The 24,110-nt window shown below is 45.3% G+C and overlaps 1 protein-coding gene across 1 annotated transcript in view; it reads left to right on the top strand.

The window, feature by feature from the left end:
• The window catches only part of DNAH5 (dynein axonemal heavy chain 5), a 640,276-nt gene that overhangs the window by 267,710 nt on the left and 348,456 nt on the right, over nucleotides 1-24,110 (top strand). Inside the window, 4 exon segments of the mRNA XM_029590044.1 lie at nucleotides 2,100-2,299; nucleotides 6,223-6,376; nucleotides 8,770-8,933; nucleotides 20,212-20,368. Coding sequence (XP_029445904.1) covers nucleotides 2,100-2,299; nucleotides 6,223-6,376; nucleotides 8,770-8,933; nucleotides 20,212-20,368 — 675 coding nt within the window.

The raw sequence follows: 24,110 nt of genomic DNA, 5'->3' as shown, positions 1-24,110 counted from the left end.
TTTGGACTCTCTGTCATCTGATTCTTGATTCCTGTCTTCTGTCTCTTTGTGCCAAGACCCTTTCCTGCCCAACTACGAGATACGCCGCCTGCCAAGACCCTTTCTTGCCTGACTACGAGATACACCGCCTGCCAAGACCCTTGGCTGCCCGACTATGAGATACGCTGTCTGCCAAGACCCTTGCCTGCCCGACTGTGACATATGCTGCTTGCCAAGTTCCTTGTCAGCCTGACTACCAGGTACTCCATCTGCCTAGATCCTTGCCTGCCGGACTCAAGTATCACCACCTGCCTGAAACCCCACGTAAGTCCAGCCGGCCCCGGTACCCAAGGGCTCAACCTGCGGGGAACGAGGGCTGGTAGTGGTGAAGGAACTGCGGGGTCTCGGGTCTCCTACAGCCTCACCTGCTGTCAGAAGGGTCCCCTGGGGCTCCTCCCCATTGGTCCCCTATTCCACCGGCCCAAGGTTCCACTCTCGTAATACTGAGCCAGTCTTACCATTGAAAAATGAACCAGAGATGGTGAAGATTCAGCAACGATTGAAAAGAGAAGAAGGCAGACCTTCTCTTAGAACCTGCTGGCTGCTTATGGCAGGAAAACCTCCTGAGCCTCCAGCGATGGCTAAACTAGCTGGTGCAGCCAAATCACACTGCTCTGCATTCTCTGCCAGGGGAGAAGTTGCATCAGCGTCATCAGCTTGCCATTCCTCCACTCGCAGGGCCAGGCTCAAGGCCACTGCTGGGTTCATGGAAGGAGTCCGGACAGTGGGGAAGAGTGATGCTAAAGAATCGGGGGGAAAGGCGCGTACATCTTCCTCTCACTGTAACCCCAGTGATTCAACTCCTGATGTTGATATCCCCCAAACAATGTGGGTGTCCATTGGGTCAGCAAGAGGGGAGCTTGGTGGGGCAGCAGAGGCATTCCTTTCCTTATCCCTTCTCTTCCATCCAGAATGTGGCAGTTCCAAAGGAACCCCCCCCCCAAAAAAAAAACAAACAACCCTAGGAATTCTGAGAGCTCCACACCATGCTGAAATGTGCTACAATACCATTGTGGATCCCCTCACAACCAGTTTATATGGATTCTTAACATACCCGACATAGGTCCATGTTTCAATGAGATAATCCGTCCTCCTCAGGGGTCAAATTACCTTTCCATATAACACAACCAACCGATTCACAATATGGCAGCGGCTTTATTTGAAAATGCCTGAAGCCCATTGTGTGGCAAGAGACATCAGATAAATCTTAGCACTTTGGTAGTTCTGATTCCATGTTCGTTGTACTTTAAAAAAAAGGGAGGATTAGTGAGATTTGTGACTTTACACCTCTTTTTCTATTGATTATATATTGATATTTGAGATGTTTTGCTGCATTGATTTTCAGTACAAAAATAAGGCAATGAGTTAAAGTTTTCAGCTGTCCCAGATTATTGGTTGCCTAAAGGAAAGGCTATGAAGAGGCTGATGATCAGTTGCTCTTCATTTCCACCAGGATGAGGGCAAAAGGTTAAACTGAGGCTTAAATTGAAGTTGCAGAGATCTAACTGAAACTTTAGGAAAAGTTTTGCGTCTTTAATGGCAACTAAGCTTTGAGCTGTTCCTGGGTGGGTGGTGGAATCGCCATCCATGGAAGATTTTAAGGCAGAGCTTCCCAAACCTGTCCTGGGGACCCCCACAGCCAGTCGGGTTTTCAGAATATCCACAACAAATATGCATGAGTTAAATTTGCATATACCAAGGTTCCATGATATGCAAATTTATCCATGCATATTCATTGTGGACATCCTGAAAATCTGACTGTCTGTGGGGTCCCCAGGACAGGGTTGGGAAGCCCTGTTTTAAGGACAGATTAGCAAACATTTGGCTGGGTTTGTTTACGTACTTTGGATCTTTACCTGAAGAAGGTGTCTAGGTTAGATGACCTCTTGATTTCCCTTCTTAAGCCCTATTTTTCTAATATTGTGTGAAAGCCCTGCTGCTAGGAAATACTGGAATAACAGACAGGATTTTTAATCACAGTCTAGAATCTTGGTTTTTTTTTTGACCCATCTGTAATATGGTATTTAAGTTCCATTTTCTCCCCCCCCCCCCCCCGGTAGGATATCTGCATCAGTGCGGTAAAGGAGAAAGACATTGAACAGAAGCTGAAACAAGTGATTGCCGAGTGGGACAACAAAACCTTCACTTTTGCCAATTTCAAGGCCCGGGGTGAGCTGCTGCTGAGGGGCGACAGCACGTCGGAGGTTATCGCCAGTATGGAGGACAGCCTGATGATCCTGGGCTCTCTCATGAGCAACAGGTAACAGGAGATGAAGGTGCAAGCAGAGGAAAACATTTCAGAAAGAGTTAAAATGTTTCAAGGAATAAAACACCCCCCCCCCACCCAATAACAAAAAAAGCACCGATCATATGCAATTTAAGAGGCTCATCTAGAGTGAGCTGAGGAAAGGGAAAGTTACTTGGCTCGAACTCGGATATTCAGCGGAACAGCCCTGGTTATATGTTCCGCTAGATAAACTTCACTAAAGTCAAGGTGACCTGGGTAAAGTTATATGAGATCTTTATAATAGCCTTCTGGCACGAACAGTTTTGCCTGCATAACTTTATCTGGATTGCGCTAGCTGGTTAAAGTTAAATCCTATCCCCAGAATGCTCCCAACCTCGTCTCTTATTTTTACCTGGGTACGTTTATCCCGGCAATGACTTACCCAGCTAAAATGTATCCACTATGAGGGCAGGAAATGCAAAACCTTACTTTTGTGCTGCTAAAGTCCTGAATTTCAGCTGAACAGGCCTCCTGGATATTGCCCTCTCTATATTTTCCCTCGAAAGATATGTTACTTAATGAAATATGCTTTATGCATTGGGACTTAGAGCTAAACAGCACAGTTTTTGCTGAACGATACTTTCTTGAAAGTGAAACATTTTTACTAACTACATTTCGAATCTGAGAACTTGTTTGTAGATACAACTGAGCAGGCACACTAGAAGGGACGTAAACACTGAAAGGACACATGAAAAAAAAACTGGAAGAATGGGTACGGTTTTGGAAAATGAACAAAGGGAGAGGTGATAAAGAGAAAAGGGGCAGCTAAAGGCAGCAAAGCATTAACTAACAACCACTAAAATTGGGCTATTTGAGATCCTGCACTGGAGGAGTAGCATATTATAGTGGGACTGATAGAAAATAATAAAGAAAATCAGAAAGGATAATTCACAGATAAAACACAGCAAGACAGTGGACTTCACTCCCTTATTTCTAAGGGCACCAGGCTGCCTTTGTGTTTGGATTATATTTAAACGAGGCAGTGAGCCGACTGAAATGTGATCAAATGATTTTGGGTTCTTGTCCATAGCAAGTGCTGACATCACTCCCTGAGCGAGCTCTTTGTGCTTCTGTCTAATTCCGGATGTCCCTAATAATCAGAAAAGTGCCTTTATCTATGTGAAAGGAACAAAGAAACTTATGCATATTTTAAGTAGGACAATCATGCATTTCATGGGTTGGAGAGGTTCCTGGCCAAAATCCCTCATATGCTCAATAAAGGGGCAATTTTCTAATTGTCTGCATTGTCCTTTATGCCTACAAGCTTTGTACAAATTTTCAGAGTAAAAGTACACGCATACTTTCACTTTGAAACCGGTCATGGGTAGAAAGTATTGCTTGGTTTCTGCCACCTGCCTTTCCTGTGGCTAGATTTTTCCTGGAAATGTATGTTCAAAGATTTGCCAATGCCCATCTACTTATGTACTTTTCCTCCCTGGATGTACAGATGCCTCCAGGAAGGCATCTTAGGGCAAGTAAAAGTCTCTGTGTTGTGTAACACTGCGTGGACTTTTAGCTGCTTTGAGGGAGGGCAATCTTGAGACAGCTGGTTAACGCGGATAGAGCACATTTTTACCCCCTTGAATTGCTTTGAAAATTGTCCGCTAATTGTATTTTTACCAGGATTTAGTCTCCTGATTAGCACATTTTATAATATTTAAAGCAATGGCTAGCAATTAAGAAATTTAGTCAATCCATCTGAACAAGTAGTTACCCATCCTCCTTTCCATCTTCTAAATGATCCCTATGGTGGGTCCTTTACTTGTGCACTCATACAGGGCAACTTTCAAAAAGCCATGTACACAGGTAAATATTAATTCACCTAAGTGAAAGGGCTTTTTAAAATTATGCAGAGGCATTTCCAGCTCATTTTACCTGCAGAAAAAGGGGCAGGCTACAGGTATTCTGGGGCGGGGTTTAGAAGTACGCACAGTGGAGTAGGTTTTATAAATTTGCGCACACGCATACTCTTGTTTGCGCACCAGGCGCGAACAAGAGTATGCGGGATTTCAATACATACGCGCGTAGCCGCACGTATCCATTAAAATCCGGGGTCGGCGCGCGCAAGGCTGCCCAAAATCAGCAGCCTGAGCGCGCCGAGCCGCGCAGCCTGCCTCTGTTCCCTCCGAGGCCGCTCTGAAATCGTAGCGGCCTCGGAGGGAACTTTCCTTCGGCCTCCCCCCACCTTCCTCTCCCTTCCCCTCCCTTCCCCTACCTAACCCCCCCCCCCCCCCGGCCCTGTCTAAACCCCCCCACCTTTGTTGTACAAGTTACGCCTGCTCGAGGCAGGCGTAACTTGCGCGCGTTGGGCCGGCCGCTGGCGCATCATGGTCCAGTCCGGGGGCTGGTCCGGAGGCCGCGGCCACGGCCACGACCATGCCCCCGACCCCCCCCCCCCATGTCCCGGGGCTTGCGCGCGCCGCCGAGCCTACTCAACATCGGCTCGGCGCACGCAGGGGGAGTTTGAGCCAGGTTTTTGGGGGGTACGCGCGTATCCCTTTGAAAATCTGGCCCGGTATTTGCTATTTTGTAAGAGATATATGTGTGTACATTACCAAACTTATTTTTGCCTGCTATTTGACTTGTGCAGGTGAAATCAGACCTGTCTCTTGTCTGCAGATTTTGGATGGGAGGTCTGGGTGAACTGGTGGAGGGTTCAGGGCGAAGTGCTAGAGAGTCTAGGTGAGCTGGATATTGATTGGATGAACTGGTGAAGGTATCGGCAAACTGGTGATTTCAAGTACATCTGCCTACTTTATGAAATGCCTGCCTCTGTGTATGAACTGGGATTATTATGCATGCATGTTATATTTTTATACATGCGTATGTTTTCAAACTAGGTAGTGAAAGTATGCATTTTCTTGCACTGGAAATATTTGCACATACTGAAACATATGAATATGTTTTCGGAGCAGGTCTACGCAGTATTTAGAAAGAGCCTGCAGATCCTGCTGTACGGTTTATAAAATACTGTCATAAATCTCTGTGCGTCCACTCTTGCGTGTAAATGGTGAATCACGGATTGATTTGAAAGTTAGGCTCCCAGTGTGTTATTTGCCATGGAAAAATACCTGCAGAAAAAGCAGGTACAAACCTCTGTGCTTACTTTCCACCATGGCAGTTATTGAAAGGGAAAATGTGCTCGTGCTGTAGTTTCTATTTGAGAATTGGTGCAAAGTCTGTAGGTCCTGGTACGAATGGACTTTGCTTCTATGCGAGCAGTTTTGAAAATTGTTTATTTTATTTATATTCTGCCTTTTAGCCACTTCAAAGTGGATAACACTCCGTACGGAGTGTTATCCACTTTGAAGTGGTATTTCCCTGTCCACAGAGCACTCACAGTCTGTTTGTACCTGAGGCAGTGGAGGGTGAAGTGACTGGCCCAAATGCCCTGGTAATGGTTTTTATTCAGGCTATAACAATTATCCTCCTATCCTAAAACCTTTTTCAGAAAATCTTGGTTTGTGAACTTGCTTTTTGGTTTTTATTCCCGCTATTTGCCTTTAGAAACAAAAAGACTTTGGATAAATTGACCTAAAAATCTTTTATGATTAATATATTGATAGGAAATGAATCCGCTATGGTCACTGAAATTATTTTTTCTTCAACCATAGAAATGACACAATAACATTTTATATTTCAGATTTGATCACCACTGTATATTCCTTACTTAATAAAGAGGAAAGGTTAAACTGAGATAGACTGTGAGCAGATGCCGGCCTACCCATGGGTGCCCACTTTTTGCATTGTAAATCCCTTGGGATACACAGCTCAGCTCCCTAAATGACTAGATTGACGTACCAACCCCAAATAAATGGAGTTCGCTGTTGATTCTATGCTGTGCACTGGTCATATTTGTGGATTTTATCATCTGTACTACTACCCTGCTGTTTCAGGTACAACGCCCCATTTAAGGCACAAATCCAGAAGTGGGTACAGTACCTTTCCAACACCACGGACATCATTGAAAACTGGATGACTGTGCAGAACTTGTGGATTTATTTGGAAGCTGTGTTCGTGGGAGGAGACATTGCAAAACAACTTCCAAAGGTTTATAATTCTTTTAAATGAAAAATAAATGTTGTTTAGAAATTTTTTTATACCAGGAAGCTGGTGTCAAGAGGGTGCTGTATGCCTTAAAACAATACAAATGAAATAGCAAAAAACAAACTATCAGCAAGTGAAATCTTTGATTCCAAAGTTGTTAACTACAAAGCACCAGTCAGCTTTTCTATTTAGTTGCCTAGTTCTAGATTTTGACCTTTTTTTGATGGCATCACTCCAGGCTGCAGTGTGTTTTTCTCTAACTTTTGCCCTCTTATCATGACATCCAGTAGTAAATTAGCTGGTTTGCCACTAGAATCTCTGAGTACATAGCCATCAAGTTTAATTTTCCTTTTGACCAGATCTTCCACCTTCCATCATCTTCTCATGCACCCTTTCAATTGAAATAATTTCCTTCCACCTAATCCTCAGAATTCTTCTGTGACACTATATTTAAAATGTCTGCATTTTCTTTATAATTTCTTTGCTATAAATCCAGGGTAAGTAACTCCAAAACTCTCTGATCTTCTCTGCTTTCTCCTCGGGATTGAGGGCCGGGGGAGGCAGTGCAAAACTAATCCCTGCAACTACTGGCTTTGTTCTATTTCTTCAGGACAGACCTACTTTCTTGGGTCCCAGAAAGAAGGTGAGAATGCCATTCTGGGTTTTTTCTGCCAACAATTAAACCCTCGGTAATGGGCACAAAAAGGAGTTGAATTAGCCCAAGTTTGAAAGTTGTGAGCAGTAGTGCCAATCATCAAGGCCAGGGTTGAGGCCTTGACATTTGGAACTACTGCTCACAAGTTTAAAACTTGTGCTAATTCAAACCCTTTTTTTGAGTCTGTTCTTTGCTCTTCTCTTTCTGCTCCCTGCAATACAGGAGGAGAGGTGGCAGGAGGGGGAACAAGAGGGGAGGGGCTGGATTAGGGAGTAAGAGTGGTTGTTCTTTGTGTGCTTCAGGATCACACACTTTTCTTCTCTTCCCTGCAGGCTGCCTGGAGGGGGAGGTACTGGAGCAGAACACTCCTGCTGCTTTGCCTCTTAAGCCTGAAAGGAAGTGCGGGAACTGTTCCAGGCCATTACTCCATAAATTAAACCCTGCATGTTTCTCTTTCTTATCCTGCTCTTGAGAAGATGCAGGCATTCAGAAGCCTTCTCCTGAATTTTAAAGAGCAAACAAACCACAGAAATAAATAATCCAGGGACAGGATTGTGTTCTGCAGGAAAGAGTTTGAGGATCTTTCCAGTTACAGATTTGCCTACTGTCATCCATTTATTTTGTTTACTGTTTTAATGTTTGAAAATCTTCAGACTTTTTGAAAGATTCTACCATAGTATTGAGACCGTTTTTCTCCTAAGCCAGTGGGATGGTACAGCACAGTAGAAATTGAAATATTGGATTGTTGGCTGTGTTATCACCATGGTCTTCAGAGCAGTCAGAACTGAGAGGGCTGCAGAAGCAATTGCTACTCTTGGGGTGACAAAGGCAGAGCTCTCACTATGGCAGTCCTTCCCGACGAGTAGGAGTAAGGGCCAAATGTGCAAAGCATTTTTCCCCTAGGCAGAGAATGAAAAAAACCCTTCAGTTCAGGGGGGGAAATCAGTGCTGCATGAAAAGTTGGCTTTGCCACGGAACCCTCTTTCTCTTCTTGGGTCGTGACATAGTTGCTTAGATTTAAAGAAGGCCACAGGTCTATCACCATACCCATCAATATGTTTTCCCTCTAAAATCTGTCCAATTTACTTTTGGAAAATTGATTTAGTGTTGTAGCTATAATCATCTCTGGTGGCAAAATGCCCAATAATTCTACTACTCTTTGAGTAAAAAGTCTCTTTAGTTGGCAGTGATGAAGTCTCTTCCCTTCTCCCCTTAGTTAATGAAAGAGAAGTCCTGCTGAGCTCTTGTTGGTGATGGCAGGGAGGGGGAAGGGGAGAAGAGAAAAAGAAATCTTGCTCAGAGAGACTTTTTGTTGCTGTGCGATTATACGATTGTCAAAAAAGTTCTCTAACAACTTGTACACAGGACACCCAGCTTTATGTGAATATGAAAACTTTCCCAATGAGAAAGACATGAAGGAAAAAAGAAAGCTTAACCAGCCAATAATCAGGATGGCAAACTCTTCTCAAATGCTACAAACTGGTCAGGCTTTCATGATTTTCATTATGAATGTTTATGAAATAAGTTGGATCCAGGAGCCTTGTTTATTTGCATTAATTGGGCTTGTCCTGGAAACTGGACCTGTTGATGGTTCTCAAGGTCCAAAGTTCACCATCACTGGGCCTAGAATGAACATGGCGGTGCTGGGGAAATCCTGTGGCTTCTCCCTGTTTCTGAGGTATCTTGGAAAGTCAATTCCCTCCTCTGTTCAGTTTCCCTAGATTTCTTGTTGTCCCCACAGGAGGCCAAGCGCTTTTCCAACATTGATAAGTCGTGGGTCAGGATCATGACTCGGGCTCATGAGATGCCAAACGTGGTGCAGTGCTGTGTTGGAGATGAAACCATGGGGCAACTCCTGCCTCACTTACTGGAGCAACTAGAAATCTGTCAGAAGTCACTCACAGGGTAAGAAAGTTATACAGAAACAATGCCTTTTAGATGAACCCAAACTGAAAGTAGTAGCAGTATCAAGCAAGTGTATCATTTACTAGATAAATTGGCAATTACACAAAATGTAATTTATTCCCTATTTTGGTCATGTGCTTTCCATGCCTGAGACAATATAAGCTTCTAATGACCTTGGAAATGTCTTCTCTTACCATTATGAATCTGAGAAAATTATGGCATGCTTGTATTGCTCCCCATCAGACTCCCATGCGGTCATCACACTGGTACATGTAAAGCTAAGAGAGAGATTCACAGAAGATATTTATCAGGGGTCATAATGAAATATGTATGACTTCTTATTCTAGAGTGGTTTAAAATGAGAACTAAAACACGTTAAGACAAAAAAGAAAGATGACCTAGCACTACGACCAAAAAGAGAGCATTAGTGTCAGGGAACAGAGAGAGAGAGGTGTTCAGCAATCTACAACAGACAATAAATAGGGACTTTCGTTTTCAGATTTTTTTTTTTTTCCCCAGGAACTTAACAATATTATTACAAGAAGAACAAAAATTATATTTACCTGAAAAAATGACAAGTAATTTTTTATATATCGATTTCATGCATTTTTCTTCTTGTAAATAACATTGATAAATTCCCAGGTAAATTAAATCAAAACTGAAAATGAAGATCCCTGCTAATAAATAATACTGAATCATGAAACTTGCAGCTCCTCACTATTTCTGTATGCCAAGCAAAATATAATAGTGAAAGAAAACTATCCATCCTGCAGATGAAATGACATGGTAAAAGGTTTGCATTCTCATTCTTTCTAAAAGAAGGCCTGTGTCTTTTAAGATCTTTGAAAATCAGCTGCTTGTTTTCTTGGCCCCATTTGTGAGGTCTATATTTCGAACACAGAGACAAGTTATAAAATGTGTGAGTAAGAACATGGGTCAGACCAGGGATTGGCAACTCCACTCCTGGAGTGCCACAAACAGATCTGGTTTTCAAGTCATTGTAAGTGAATATGCATCAGATAGACTTGCATACCGTGGAGGCAGTGCATGAAAATATATCTCATACATATTCATTGTGAATATCCTGAAAACCAGACCTGTTTGTAACACTCCAGGATAGAGTTGCCTAACCTTGAGTCAGAACAAAGGTCCATCGAGCCCAACATCCTGTCTCTGAAAGTGGCCAGTGCAGGTCACAAGCATTTGGCAGATCACAAAGAGTAGATCCATTCCTTGTTGCTAATTCCCAGGGATATGCTGTAGGTTTCCCCTCTACCTGGCTAATAATTGTTTAAGGACTTTTTCCTCAAGGAACTTGTCCAAACCTCTTTTAAGCTCAGCTATGCTAGATACCTTGACCACATCTATCAACAGCACATTTCACAACTTGATTGTGCATTGCGTGAAAACATTACTTCTCTGACTTTTGTCTTTTAATTTCACGGAGTGTCTTACTGTTTGAAAGAGTAAATAAACCATTCTAGTCTAGGAGTTAGGGCAGCAGACTCTAAACCAGGTTCAAATCCTATTAATAATTCTTGTGACCTTGAGCATGTTTCTTTAACTTCCCTAGCCTCAAATACAAATTTAGGGGCTCATTCACTAAGCCACAGTATTTTTCCCGCAAGAGACACATAGCTGCGATAATTTGCCCCCAAAAAACACACTATGGTGGCCCTAGGGCTGTAGGGGTGCCATCGCTTAAAGGGCTGCTGGGCCCCGAGTAACATACCCCCCTGAAAGTTAAGCAAAAACCCAGGGAAGGTCTATATATCAGTTTGTCCTACTTCTCCTTCCACCACCCCTGGAGGCAAATGTTGTTTAAAAATTAAATTAAAAAAATGTATAAAGCCCAGGTGAGTCTCTACTCCAACCCCCAATCCCTTCCCTTAAAATACAAATTTTGTCTAAGTAGCAGAAAATACTGGGATATTCAACAGCATAGCTGTGCCGTTGAATGTCTCAAGTAACTTAGCCAGATAAAGTCTTTTCCAGCTAACTTTCATAAAAGGATATAACCTGGGCAACTGTGACTGTCTGTTGCTGGGAAAAGGGAGGGGGATGCAGTAATATACACTTATGTATACAAAAGACCAGATGTGGAATAAAATTGGCTGCAGCTTTATTACAATAAACAGTATACCACAAACATCGTACCCGAACTAATAAGGAAAATTGGTTCTTACCTGCTAATTTTCATTCTTGTAATACAGCAGATCATTCCAGGCCAGTGGGTTGTGTATCCCTAGCAGTAGATGGAATCAGAGAACAAAAACTTTGGACACTGCTACATAAGAGAGAGTGCCACCTGCAGTCCCTCAGTATTGGCTTGTACTCAGCCCTTGAAACTAAACTTCAACTAAACTTCCAAGGGTGACCGATCCCTCCCAACTAGGTCTAGGTCACCCAAAACCAGTGAAACATACACTGGTAAGCCACCGGCCCTGCTGTTTAATAGAAAACCAATCATTCCTTCAGAATACTAAAAGCTCCACAGACTGTCTTTCGGAGTCAGAACGGGGTGGGCCTCTGGAATGATCTGCTGTATTACAGGAATGAAAATTAGCAGGTAAGAACCAATTTTCCTCTCCTGTACATACTCAGATCATTCCAGACCAGTGGGATGTACCCAAGCCACCTTATACTGGGCGGGCCTCCGAAAGACCCGCTCGCAGAACACTCTCTCCAAAGGACGCCTCCTCCTGCGCCCTGACATCCAAACGATAAAACTTGGTGAAAGTGTGAAGGGAAGACCAGACAACTGCCCTACAAATCTTCTATGGAGAAAGAAGTTGACATTCCACCCAAGGAGGCCGCCTGTGCCCTTGTGGAGTGGGCTCTCAACCCCACAGGAGCCTGCTTTCCTGGAAAAGCTGGAAGTTCCACCATCGAATTGACATGGAAAGAAGAGACCACCTTGGGCATGAAGGAAGGAACTGTTCGCAAGGATACCCTGTCCCTGTAAATTCTCAGGAAAGGGACTCTACAAGGATAAGGCTTGCAGCTCCAAAATCCTCAGTGATGAACAGATAGCTACTAAGAACACCATCTTCAGAGTCAAATCCTTCAATGACTCCCTCTACAATGGTTCAAATGGTGGTTCATACTGGCGGACGCAAATGCTTCGCTCCTCTAAGAAACCTGATGATATCTGGATGCGTCATCAGCTTCTGACCCTGAGCAACATCTCAGAGGGCTCCCAAAGCAGCTACCTGAACTCGAAGCGAGTTAAAAGCTAAGGGGTAGATTTTATAATTTTGCGCGAGCACGTACTTTTGTTCGCGCATTAGGCGCGAACAAAAGTACGCTGGATTTTATAAAATCCTGGGTCGGCGCGCGCAAGGGGGTGCACATTTGTGCAACTTGCGTGCGCCGAGCCCGACGCGCGCTGCCTGTTCCCTCCAAGGCCGCTCCAAAATCGGAGCGGCCTTGGAGGGAACGGCCCGGGGGCCGGCCCAGGGGCTGGTCCGGAGGCCTCGACCACACCCCCGGGCCGGCACCATGCCCCCGGTCCCGCCCCCTGACCCCGGACACGCCCCCCCCTGCCCCTTTTACGAAGCCCCAGGACTTACATGCATCCCGGGGCTGTGCGCGCGCCGGCGGCCTTTGCAAAATAGGCGCGCCGGTGCCCTGCGCGCATAAATCCGGCTGGATTTACGCGCGCAGGGTCTTTAAAATCCAGCCCTAAGCCCTTAGCTAACCCCTGCTACAGGAAATCCAAAATCTGGGTCATCTCGACAGCCATGGGGGTCAGGTTCCTCTGCAAGCACTAACCTTCAAATACCTGCCAAACCCTGGCATACGCCTTCGACGTAACAGGTCTCCTAGCCTAAAAAGGAGTGGAAATTACCGACTCTGAATACCCTTTCAGCTGTAACCTCCACCTCTCAAAAGCCAAGCCGCAAGTCAGAAGTGATCAACCAGATCTGAGAATATAGGCCCCTGACACAGAAGGTGTGGAAGATGAGCCAGACGAAGAGGGCCATGCTCTGCCAGTCGTACAAGATCCGCTAACCAGGGATGCCTGGGCCACTCCAGAGCCTTGAGCACCACGGATCCATGATGTGATTCTATCCGCCTGAGAACGCGGCCTATGAGAGGCCACGGGGGGAAGACATAGAGAAGAAATCCCATGGGCCAAGGACATACCAGAGCATCGAGCCCCACTGATGGGAGTTACTTCCTTCGACTGAAAAACCGAACCGTTTTCGAGTTGGCTCGAGTCACGATCAGGTCCAACTGCGGAATGCCCCATCTGGCGCAAATGTGATTCCACGCCTCGGAGGACAACTCCCACTCTCTGGGGTCCAAGTGCTGTCGGCTGAGGAAGTCCGCTTGCACGTTTTCCACTCCTGCCACGATGCTCCTGAGATGAATCTCTGCCCAGGCGAACAAACTTCATGCTTCCAGCACCACTGAAGGGCTCCTGGTTCCCCCTTGCCTGTTGATATTCGCCACTGTGGTCGCATTGTTGGGAAAGACGTGCACCATCTGACCCCTGACCCCTGACTAAGGGCAGGAACACTTGAAGGGCCCGGCAAACTGCCTGGATTTTGAGTCTGTTGTTAGACCAAGATTTCTCCGACAATCGCCACAGGCCTTGAGTGGTCTTGTCTTGACAAACTGCTCCCCATCCAGAGAGGCTGGCATCTGTAGAGATGACCATCCAAGCCGGTGTGTATGTGTGTGTGTGTCTGTGTTTCCAACTCCACCCCTTTCTCCAGGTTGCGGTGCAACAGCCACTAAGAGAGACTGCGTCTGGGTTCCTGAAGAAGAGGCAGCAGAATATGGAACTGCTCCGACACTGGACTCCACCTGTAAAGGTCTCAAGTGCACAAACGCCCAAGGCACCAGCTCTAATGTGGATACCATGGAGCACTTGGAGATAATCCCAGGCTGTTGGCATCGTCAAGCGAAGAAGACCTTTCACCTGAGTCTGTAACTTCTGCACTCTGTCACCAGGAAGACCTTGCCCTTTTGTGTGTCGAAACGTGCTGCTAGGCATACCAGGCATTGTGTGGGCACCAATTGGCTCTTCTGCAGATTAATGACCGAACCAAGACACCATCACTCTCTGGAGAGATCTCGTGCAGTCCTCCTGATAACTTCGCCTGGATGAACCAATCGTCCAAATATGGATGCACCAAGATCCCTTCTTTGCACAGAGCTGCTGCTACTACTACCATCACTTTGGTGAACGTGGGAGGAGCCATGGCCAGCCCAAAGGGAAGAGCTCAAAACTGAAAATGCTGACCCAGCACCTTGAACCTCCGGAATCTTTGATGTCCTGCTGGATTGGAATGTGCAGATAAGCCTCCGTTAGATCTAAGGATGTGAGGAAACCATACTACTTGCAGAGGTGCAAACCAAATCATAGAGAGCTTCCGCCACATAAGCCACTCCCGCCTCAAGGTGGGTTGCCTGCAAGGGCAAAACGTCGCCCACTGCTACCGCCTCCACAACCTTCTGGACCTAATACAGACAGGCATGCTGCATCATGCTGGCACACACTGCCGTGTGCAAGCCGAGCACGGAGACCTCAAAGAAACGCTTCAGCTGAATTTCCAGTTTGTGGTCCTGCATGTCTTTCAAAGCAGCTGCCCCAGCCACCGGGATTGTTGTCTTCTTGGTGACTGCTGAAACAGTAGCATCCACCTGCGGCACTTTCAGAAGGTCCAAGGTCTCCAGAGAGAGGGGGTAAATTTTTGCCATCGCTCGGCCCACTTTCAAGCTGGAATCAGGAGAGTCCCTCTCCCTTGTCACCAACTTCCTGATCTTCTTGGGCAGAAGAAAGGCGATTGTTGGTCCTTGCAGACCATTGAGCACCGGATTGACTCCCTTACTATCCGACTCTTCCTGGGAGACCTTAACCCCCAACTCTTCTAAAGCTTGGGGAATCAATGGGCGCAGCTCCTCCAACTTGAACAGCTGGACAACTCGAGGGTCATCCCCCTCCGGGATTGGGAATCCATCCAAGGCCAGGTCATCCGTGTCTGGATCTCCCAGTTCTGGGGAGGGATCAGATCCCGGGTCCATTCCCTGCGTATCTGGGGGGCCACCTTGCAGCGCCCCCATAGTGTTCCCGCTGGAGGCCGTGTCACCCCGTGCCTGACAGAGCCCCAGGGGCTGCAGGGGATCCTGAGAAGAACGTTTTGATCTTCCGCTGGACAGGTCTGCCAACTGCTCCGCTATCCTTTTAATTCTGGATTTTTGATTGGCCAAAAAGGCCTGATGAAGAATTAGCACAAATTAGCGCAAACCAGGTCCATAGGGAAAGGGGGAAGAGGGGAATGCCCCCCCTCCCCGGCACCACAAGGTCAGAAGCCTCGACTTCCGATGCAGAGGCAGGAGGCCCGGCCGAATGGAGGCCTAGCCTAACTGAGCAGCCCCCTACCGAGGGGCCCTCCTCTCCCAACCCGCAGTTAACACAGAGGGAGCACCAATCCAACCTGCCCCCTGCCGCGCCACATGCGTGGTAGGTGGCCATCTTGGATTTCGGCTCCATGTGGCGAACCGTGGGAGAGCTCCGACGAAAATGGCACCCGCCGAAAAGGAGCCACACTCGGCCACCTGCTGGTGGACCAAAGCGCCTGTGGACCATGGCATCGGGGCCCGCAACTGCCTGCCTCGAAAGCGTCACTCACACCGCGGAACGTGAGGAAGAACTAGCACGCACCCCGAAAGAGCAGAGGCAGCCCCCTCGCTTCAGAAAGCGATCGCGTCTGATGTCACACCCGCCTGGAACCCCGGGCTGCCGACCCTCACGCCCCAGACACTGACCAGTCTCCTCCTTGGGCCACAGTACCCACTGTCCCAGCCGGGCCCCAGCTAAGTCCAGAGGCCTACCTGAGGAACTTCTTAGGTTCTGATGAAATCACTTTTCTTTTCTTTTTTTTTTTTAAATAAAAACTTTAGCCAACCTCCGCAGGACCAGAGGAAACCGGGAACAGCTTCGGAGGCTGAGGGAACCAGAAGCCTCTGGTTATCATGCCTTCCGGCAGGGTGCAGGCGAAACTCAGTCAGGGGTATCTAACCCCGCAGACGCCCGGCTTCACTGTTGGGATGGCCCGCAATGGTGCCTCCCACCTCCGTGAGCAAAATCTCAGCTCAGCTAATCTAAACTAACCACACTTTTTTTTTTTTAAACTAAACCCTAGACTGCAGGTTTGCATCTCTACCATCTGCTGAGTCGGAGAGATACCGAGGGACTGCAGGTGGCACTCTCTCTTATGTAGCAGTGTCCAAAGTTTTTTTTTTCTCTGAATCCATCTGCTGGTAGGGATTCAACCCACTGGTCTAGAAAGATATGAGTATGTACAGGAACATAGGTAAGCTATCCGTTCATCCTCCTTTGTGCAGGTAGCATGTCACCTCCGGCCGGGGCCCACCGCAACCAAGCAAAGTCCCTTTGCCTCCCAGGAGGAAATCACAGGCATTCTGGTCACCCGCCACATCTAGGCAAGGTGACTGCCCCATTGAAGAGTGTGGGCATCCGCTCTGCTGCCACACCAGGGCCAGCGAGCCCTGGCGACAGACAGCCCCCCTCGCTTCGATGTCGTTATAGCTTGTGCTGTGTACTATCTCTAGCTAGCAACTCCTCCTCCTGGCTCAGGTACATGTGCCCCAGCTGCAATAAATATAAAGAAATGTATTGCTAACATCAAAGCTGACTATACTGCTGACGCTTGCAAAACGTAAAAGGGGTTGGTTGGGTGGGTTTTCCCTAGCGAGGCAGCTGCGCGGAGGACAGGGGCTCGGGGGCACTGCACTCCGGGGCTCGGGGGCACTGCACTCCGGCGAGGTGTTTCCCCCCACGCAACTGCCCCCACTCCTTGGGATGGCCCAGGGCCTCAAATCGTCCCACTTCGCTTGGACATGCCCCCCCCCTCCCCCGACTGGGCATCCCAGCGGGACCTCACCGCTCCCCCTGCCTTTAGCTTGTGGGTCCCATGGCTAAGGGCCGGGCATGCCCAAACCGGTGAGGGGAGCAACATCGGCGCGCCGGCTGCATCATCTGCCCGCGCCGACATTGCACGTCTGGCGACAGCATCACCCTGTGCGGTGGGAGAGGCTGCGTACCCCCGTCCCTCTTTGGCGTTCCAGGTGCACATGGCACCGGGTTATTTGTGCCTTTCTTAAAAATTCACCTCTAGGAGTTTGCAGGGGTACTAATTTGTCTTAATTGGTATTGGTCAAGTTAATTGACTCTCTAGTAAAGGCCTATCACATCTCTCATGCCTTTTTTTCTTGTTTCTATTATTATTGAATGCTCAGATTCTAATCGGAACCTCCTTTGCAGTGGTCTCGTAAAGGGATTGCTGTAATGTTATGTTTCTTTTTTCCTATTTTTTTGGAGCATGAATTACTGATGCAAGTCTATGTTTGTGTTCATTTTTGAAATTCAATACATATAGAGGATAACTTTAAAAGAATTGCGTGTGGCGATATATCTGCACGTATGTGGCTGCAGACATGCATGGAGCGCAGTGCTTTATCGGCCTACTTTAAAAATATATGCGCTTATATTTCACGTGTGAAAATAAGACATTTGTGCATAAATAGGAGTATTTTAAAACATACGCGGGTGAGATTACCAATTTTATTAATTAGTCCACCAGTTTGCCCAGTCCTTTTCCAGGTCATTGAGATTCTCCTGGTTCTTCAGTCTGAACTCCTCCCAATTCACTCAGGCCTCCCACCCTTTCCGTGCTGCACAATAAACACATTGAATATCAATTTCTGCCAGATAATCAGAAGGTGTAAAAATATGTGAGTAAGTTGGAAAATGATTGTGAGTGTCTTTTTAAAAAGGCAGCTTTCACCTGTAACTGTTGGCCCCACCTTGGAACGCCCTTAGATCGCTCCTTATTTTACACGCATAATATGTGCACGCAAAAGTGAAAATGCACACTTATTTTGAGCATTTATAAAATACAGAATATATGTGTAATAGCTAAATATGTGCGAATATGTTAATTTCTACGCAAGTAACATTTTGAAAGTTTACCTTTTAAAGTTAAAAAAAAAGAGAAATAGCCTCTGTGTTCATCCCTTGATTCCTTCCGTCCCCCCCAGAATTACCATAGAAGCTCTGAAAGCCATGCCTTATTCCTACAGCTCAGCATCCAGCATTACTCTGGTTTAGGTATTATCAGAGCAACAGTGAACTCTGAGCTGGTAGTAGGTAAGACTGTGTCGTCCTACTGGCTTGGCTGTTCTGAGTTTTTGGTGGAGTTCTGGGGGAGGAGATCAAAGAGCTATATCTAGTTTTGATTGGGCAGGAAGAAGGAGGCATTGGGAGGAGGGATTGGAGAGATTTCATTTTTTGATTGGACAGGAGGGAAGGACACTGGAAGCAGGGATTGGGAGCAATGGGAGGGGGATCTTGGTAGCTGTCCAACCGCAAGGTTTATTTTACATTCAGCAGGAGGGAGACAGTAGATTGCTGGTCTTGTGGACATTGGGTAAACTAGTCTTCAGTGGAACTTAGTGTGCTAGCTCTTATTTTCACATTAGCTAGCTAAGTTCAGGTTCCTAAAGGTGAGTGACCTAAATCTAACAGGCCATATTTTGGATGGCTAGGTTTAAGCATATTTTTAGGGAAACCTAGGTGCCTAGGTTTGCTTGGAAATGTGCTTAGCTTAGCCAATCAAAATCTGGCCAGCTAAGCTAGGTACTCTGGTCTTTTTTTTGAAAACATGACCCCTGAATCCCTAAGTTTTGCAGGCTATTTCCTTCTTAGTTGGTGACCATAGTCACCGATATCCAAGACTGCAACCTTTTCTGTTTATTATTGTGTTAGAGCCATTAAAGTGACTATCAGGGATATGAAGACAGAGACCAATGAGTAGTCCTATAAATGTATTATAATGCTGGTCTACGGATAAAGCATGCATTTGAACTGTATGCTATGATCCCTCCCGATACAGCCTGTGGGGCGAAACATAGTGACCGTGTCAGGGGACATCACTTTATTTCAAGTGGACCATTTTAATTGAATTTCTGCGGAGTTCCAGAATTACAATAAAGTTTAACAATTTGTGCTAAAACACCTTTAAGGACTATTTAGATTATGTTCACGGTCTTTCTCTTGGCTATTTTTAAGTTGTGCCATTTGGGAGGCTTCCCCTTTAATTAGCAAATTAACCAGGTATGACTAAGGAATCACATTGGAAGAAGGAGCCTTCTTCAACTTTGGGTAATTCTTATTTTGGTCCAATAAAAGATATTGTAACCAGCAAAGAATAACCAGCATGATAAGAATATTAGCTAATATGTTAAATAGATATGCACAGTATAGTTCAATGAAGAGACTGGAAACAATATGCTTTTGTAGAGTCTCCGTATGCATTATTATTACTAAGGCTCTCTACTTTTGCATACCTGTCTGAGCTGACACAGAATTTATTCCTTGCCATGGAATCTTGGCAAACTGCCTTCCACACACAGCACTCTGGGTTGCTTCTGCCTTCATCCCCACTGCTGTCTCTTGTGGTTGCTCCAGTCCCACTGCTGCAAATGCAGCAGCAACCTCTCTTCCCTAGTGTGTGGCTCCAAGTAAACATCGTGTCATGGCAGCACCTACAGCGAGGAAGAAACTGCAGCAGTGGCGGGTGGGAGCATCAGGAGCAGAGGCATCAAGGGGTAACATCAGAAAAATGCATGGATTGACCTTCCAGGGGAGGTGGTGGATGCCAAAACAGTAATGGAATTCAAGAAAGCTTGCAATAAGCACAGAAGTTCCCTAAGTTGTGAGGAAGTGACGATAAAGCTAGAGATAAGTGGGATCTATGGCACTGTGCCAGGAAGGAAACTGAACAGACAAAATGGGCCCTGGGGGCCTTATTTGCCATCCTGTTCTCTGTGTCTGTAGAGGAAAAAACTGAAAAGTTACTAAAAGCAAAGGCTGCTGAAAAGTGGTAGGATCCTGTGAGCAATCTGCCAGTGCCCACTTCCATTACTTTTCAGGGCCCTACAACTTTTTAGCAGCCTGTGCCATACATCAGATGGAGCACAGATAGCTAGTATCCAACATTCTTCTCAGGTTCTTCTTTTGAAGACCAGAGCTTAGAATATATATATATATATATATATATATATATATATATATATATATATATATATATTTTTTTTTTTTTTTTTTTTTTATTTTAAGTAAATGAAGGATAAATGCTGAGAAATCTGTACAGAAAGGAACATGCAAGAAGCATCCTAAAATCGTTATTGAGGCCAGGACTCTGTTCAGATGCATTACAGACACTGTGCTTTCAATTCTTAGGTATTTGGAGAAGAAGCGCCTGCTGTTCCCTCGCTTTTTCTTCGTCTCAGACCCGGCTCTGCTGGAGATCCTCGGTCAAGCCTCTGACTCTCACACTATCCAGGCTCACCTACTGAATGTCTTTGATAACATCAAATCTGTCAAGTTTCATGAAAAGGTACACGCTGCCACCCCCGTCACATGGGCCTCACAGCCTCCCAGTTGGCAGTCCATGCTTGTGCATTTGAAATGTTTATCCAGGAAGTGGATAAACATTTCAAATGCACCCCCTTCCCCTTCTCCCTGCCCCTACATTTAATATTATTATTGTAAATAATTTCATATGTTAAGTTCTTAAGGGTACATGCATCCTTTACATCCTGATGCATACCTACTCTTAACATGCATAATCATCATCCAGTTCGTTTTACAAAGTTGTATCCTTGCTCGTTGACTCTCTCTATCCTTGTTCCTAGTTCATTGTAATATCGTTGACTCTCTCTATCCTCGTTCATTGTAATTTCCTTTCTCAGTTAAATGTGAACCGACATGATGTGTCCTACGAATGCCGGTATATAAAAATTGTTAAATAAATAAATAAATAAATAAATAAGTGGCCAGGCCCACTCAGTGTGGCATACATGTCAAAGAGAATGTGATGTTTAGCGGAAAGAAAAATGTTTAATTTAAGAAAGATGCAGTTACATAATAGATAATGCAAAACACTTTAAAGGGTGGTGAATGCATGGATCGACCTTCCTGGGGAGGTGGTGGATGCCACAGTAGTAACAGAATCTATCTGTAAAACCCTTTGGCATGTATGTATATTGGAGGTGGGGTTTTTTTTTTGGAAGGGTTGCTGAAAATTGTCAGTGCTGTCTTAAAATCTATAGTTCATCATCTCATGGATCTGAGCGCTGATGTTATTTATGCATTTATTTATTTTCAATAAGAATTACACCTCAGTTCTCCAGTACTCACAATATTCTTAACAGATTATAAATGGTGACTTCATACTAGGCATCATCAAAGTGTGTTTTCACACAGACGTTCTTTCTGCCTTACATGTAATCACAAGTCAGTGGTGGTAATGTCGATCTCTTAGTCATTATTTTCTCATATGCATTATGCCTGTGATTACATGTAAGGCAGAAAGAACGTCTGTGTGAAAACACATTTTTTTTTAAAACTCTTTATATATAGAATATATATGAATTTAACATCAAAGTAAATACTTTGTATAGAAAGCACAGTTTGATGCCTAGTATGAGGTCACCATTTATAGTGGCTGATGTAATAAGGTTCGTGGTGAAATTGGCGCTATTTTTCAGAGTGTATTGTTTTACAGTGTGTGGCAAAAGTGTCCGCCTCCATGGGCTGTAATAAAGGGACGGCATGCAAATGAGATACGTGCAAAAAACCCATTGAATACCTAATACACGCGCCACGCCCCAATAGAGACAGCCGCGGGAAAAACATGCACTAAATTCTGAGTGCTAATAGAATTGTTGCAGAGTTCATTTCAAAGCTGAACCACGGGCAAGTGATCAAAGACAACAAAAGATGAAGTACATGTGGTATGTTGTTTAGCGATGAAACTTCACCCCAAAGGTAACTTCACTTTTTTGAGTTCTTTTGAGATCAGGGCACACAGTCATTTTCGACATGGTAAAGTGCCCATTTGTTGCTCATATGTTGATAGTGTGGGTAAAGGCAAATATGCAATCAGAACTATACAGTTGGCATGGCTTACTACTCTGAGGTATGTGCTCTCAGATATGCAGCAGAGTTGGCATGAATTATGCATCTCAGACATGCACGTAAACTTAACTCCTGCCCTGAACGAAGTGCTAAAAAACTGGTGTAAAAACCCCGCACTAATCTTTCTCCCTGCCCGCGCAGCTCTCTGCATTGCCTGTGAATAGTTAATTGCCTCCTTTGTATGCCATTTGCGTGGACTCACGCTAAACCAGCTGCGGCTTTTTGTCTGGGTTTGTGCTGGTGTTTTTTCCACGATAAACACATTATTGCATGCACGCATAAGATTAGCACAGAAAAACATTGTGCAGAAGATTTACTGCAGCTTACTGCATTGGTTCCTTGATATGTTAAGAATATTTTGAGTATTGGAGAGTTGAGGTTTGTTTCTTATAGTATACAGAGTACTTTCAATAAACAAGCATTAGAAGGGCTTGCTATAATTTTGGAATTTTATTTATTTATAATCATTTATAAACCACTTACAAAGAGAATCTTTTACTAAGTGGGGTGCAATTTAAACATAAATCATTAAATAACAATAGCAATGAAATATATAATATAACATACAGACAAATAAACATATTAAAATAAATGTGCCTTCACTCATTTCCAAAAGAGTTTATAATCCACCATAGCTCGCAATTCAAAGGGCAGCTCATTCCAGTTGGAATGAGCTGTCTTCCTGGTTGTCTTCCTGGTGACTTGCAGATGTTAATCTCTAAAAGATTGCACACTAAGGAGAAATTTACCTGAAAATCTCAAACTACAACCTGGCTCATAAAAAACTAACTTATCTGTGATAAAGGTTGGACTAGATTCCTGTACAGGTCTATGCATAACAGTTAACAATTTAAATGTTACATGCTGCTTTATAGGCAGCCAATGAAACTGCTGGAACACAAGGGTAATATGTTCATGCATAGCGCATGACACCATCATGCATGCGGTAGCATTTTGTAAGACCTGTAATGTCCACATACAATATTTGGGCAGTCCAATATAAAGCAAATTACAATATTCAGTTGTTGTTAATACAGGGCTTCCCAAACTTTTAGCCAATGTGATCCCATTTTAGCACTTGAAAATTCACATGACCCCAGAGGACAACCAAACCTAATTTGCGGGGATGTAATTCGCCTCCAACAATCCCTCCACTTACCATTCCTGCACTCCAACTGATCCTCTCTCTCAACCTCCATCCCCTCCAGAGGGCCTCTCAACCTCTGCCCCTCCAGCTGATCCCCTCTTACATCCCCCACTTCCTCTCCCCTTCCCAGCCCAGCCTCTCGCTCACCCATTCCAGCTTTTTACATCCTCCCCACTGAACCTGTCTCACCTCCAAGCCATTTTTGTAACCCTGATTGATCATCTGTCATCCCCTTCCTCCCTCTTTTCTCACATACCCCTTCCCCCCGTTGATACGCTCACCCCTAGCTCCTCTCTTGCATCCCTCCTCTCACCTTCCACAGCCAATCCCTCTCCCACTGATCCAATCCTCAAACCCTTCCTGTACCTGATCCCTCCCTTCAAACAGCCCCCATCCACACATCCCCTTGGCTAGGATCAGCAGCAACATTTTCCTTTGGGCCTCAGGCGATAAGTGGATGACAGCTAATGGGAAGAGAGGGCAGGCTAATGACAGGGGCAACATTTTTCTTTTAGGTAAGTTCAGTGATGGGAGAGGATAGAGAAGAAGTGACAACCTGCACAGACCTGTGCACACTCTGCCTACTCTTCCCCAATGGTTGGTCCAATGCCTGATGTTGAATTGCAACTGGCAGCAGCCTTAGTAATGAAAGTCAGCACAGGATCTGTGAGCCAGTAAAAGCTCAAAGGCCCTGCAGTGGCCCCAGTCCCTCTTCACACATGGCTTCCTGTTAATGTGGAAACTCAAGTGAGGGTGGGACCATTGCAGGAACTGAGAGTGCATGCTAGCTCAAAGATCCCATGCTGATTTCCACTACCTCTGCTGCTGGTGATGTTTGGAGGACTGCCCTTTGAGGCACTTGTGACCCCAGCTGGAGGGTTTGTGACCCCATCTGGGGTCCTGACCCAAAGTTTGGGAAGCTCTGTGTTAATACAAAGGCTTGTATAACAGATCTATAGTCCTCTCAAGAAAGAACATATTTAAAAAATCCCAACATACAAACCTTAAAGAA

The sequence above is a fragment of the Rhinatrema bivittatum genome, chromosome 2, assembly GCF_901001135.1.
Source record: "Rhinatrema bivittatum chromosome 2, aRhiBiv1.1, whole genome shotgun sequence".
In the NCBI taxonomy this organism is placed as follows: Eukaryota; Metazoa; Chordata; class Amphibia; order Gymnophiona; family Rhinatrematidae; genus Rhinatrema; species Rhinatrema bivittatum.
Note: the sequence above shows the minus strand (reverse complement) of the source record. Positions and strands in the feature narration are given on the sequence as shown.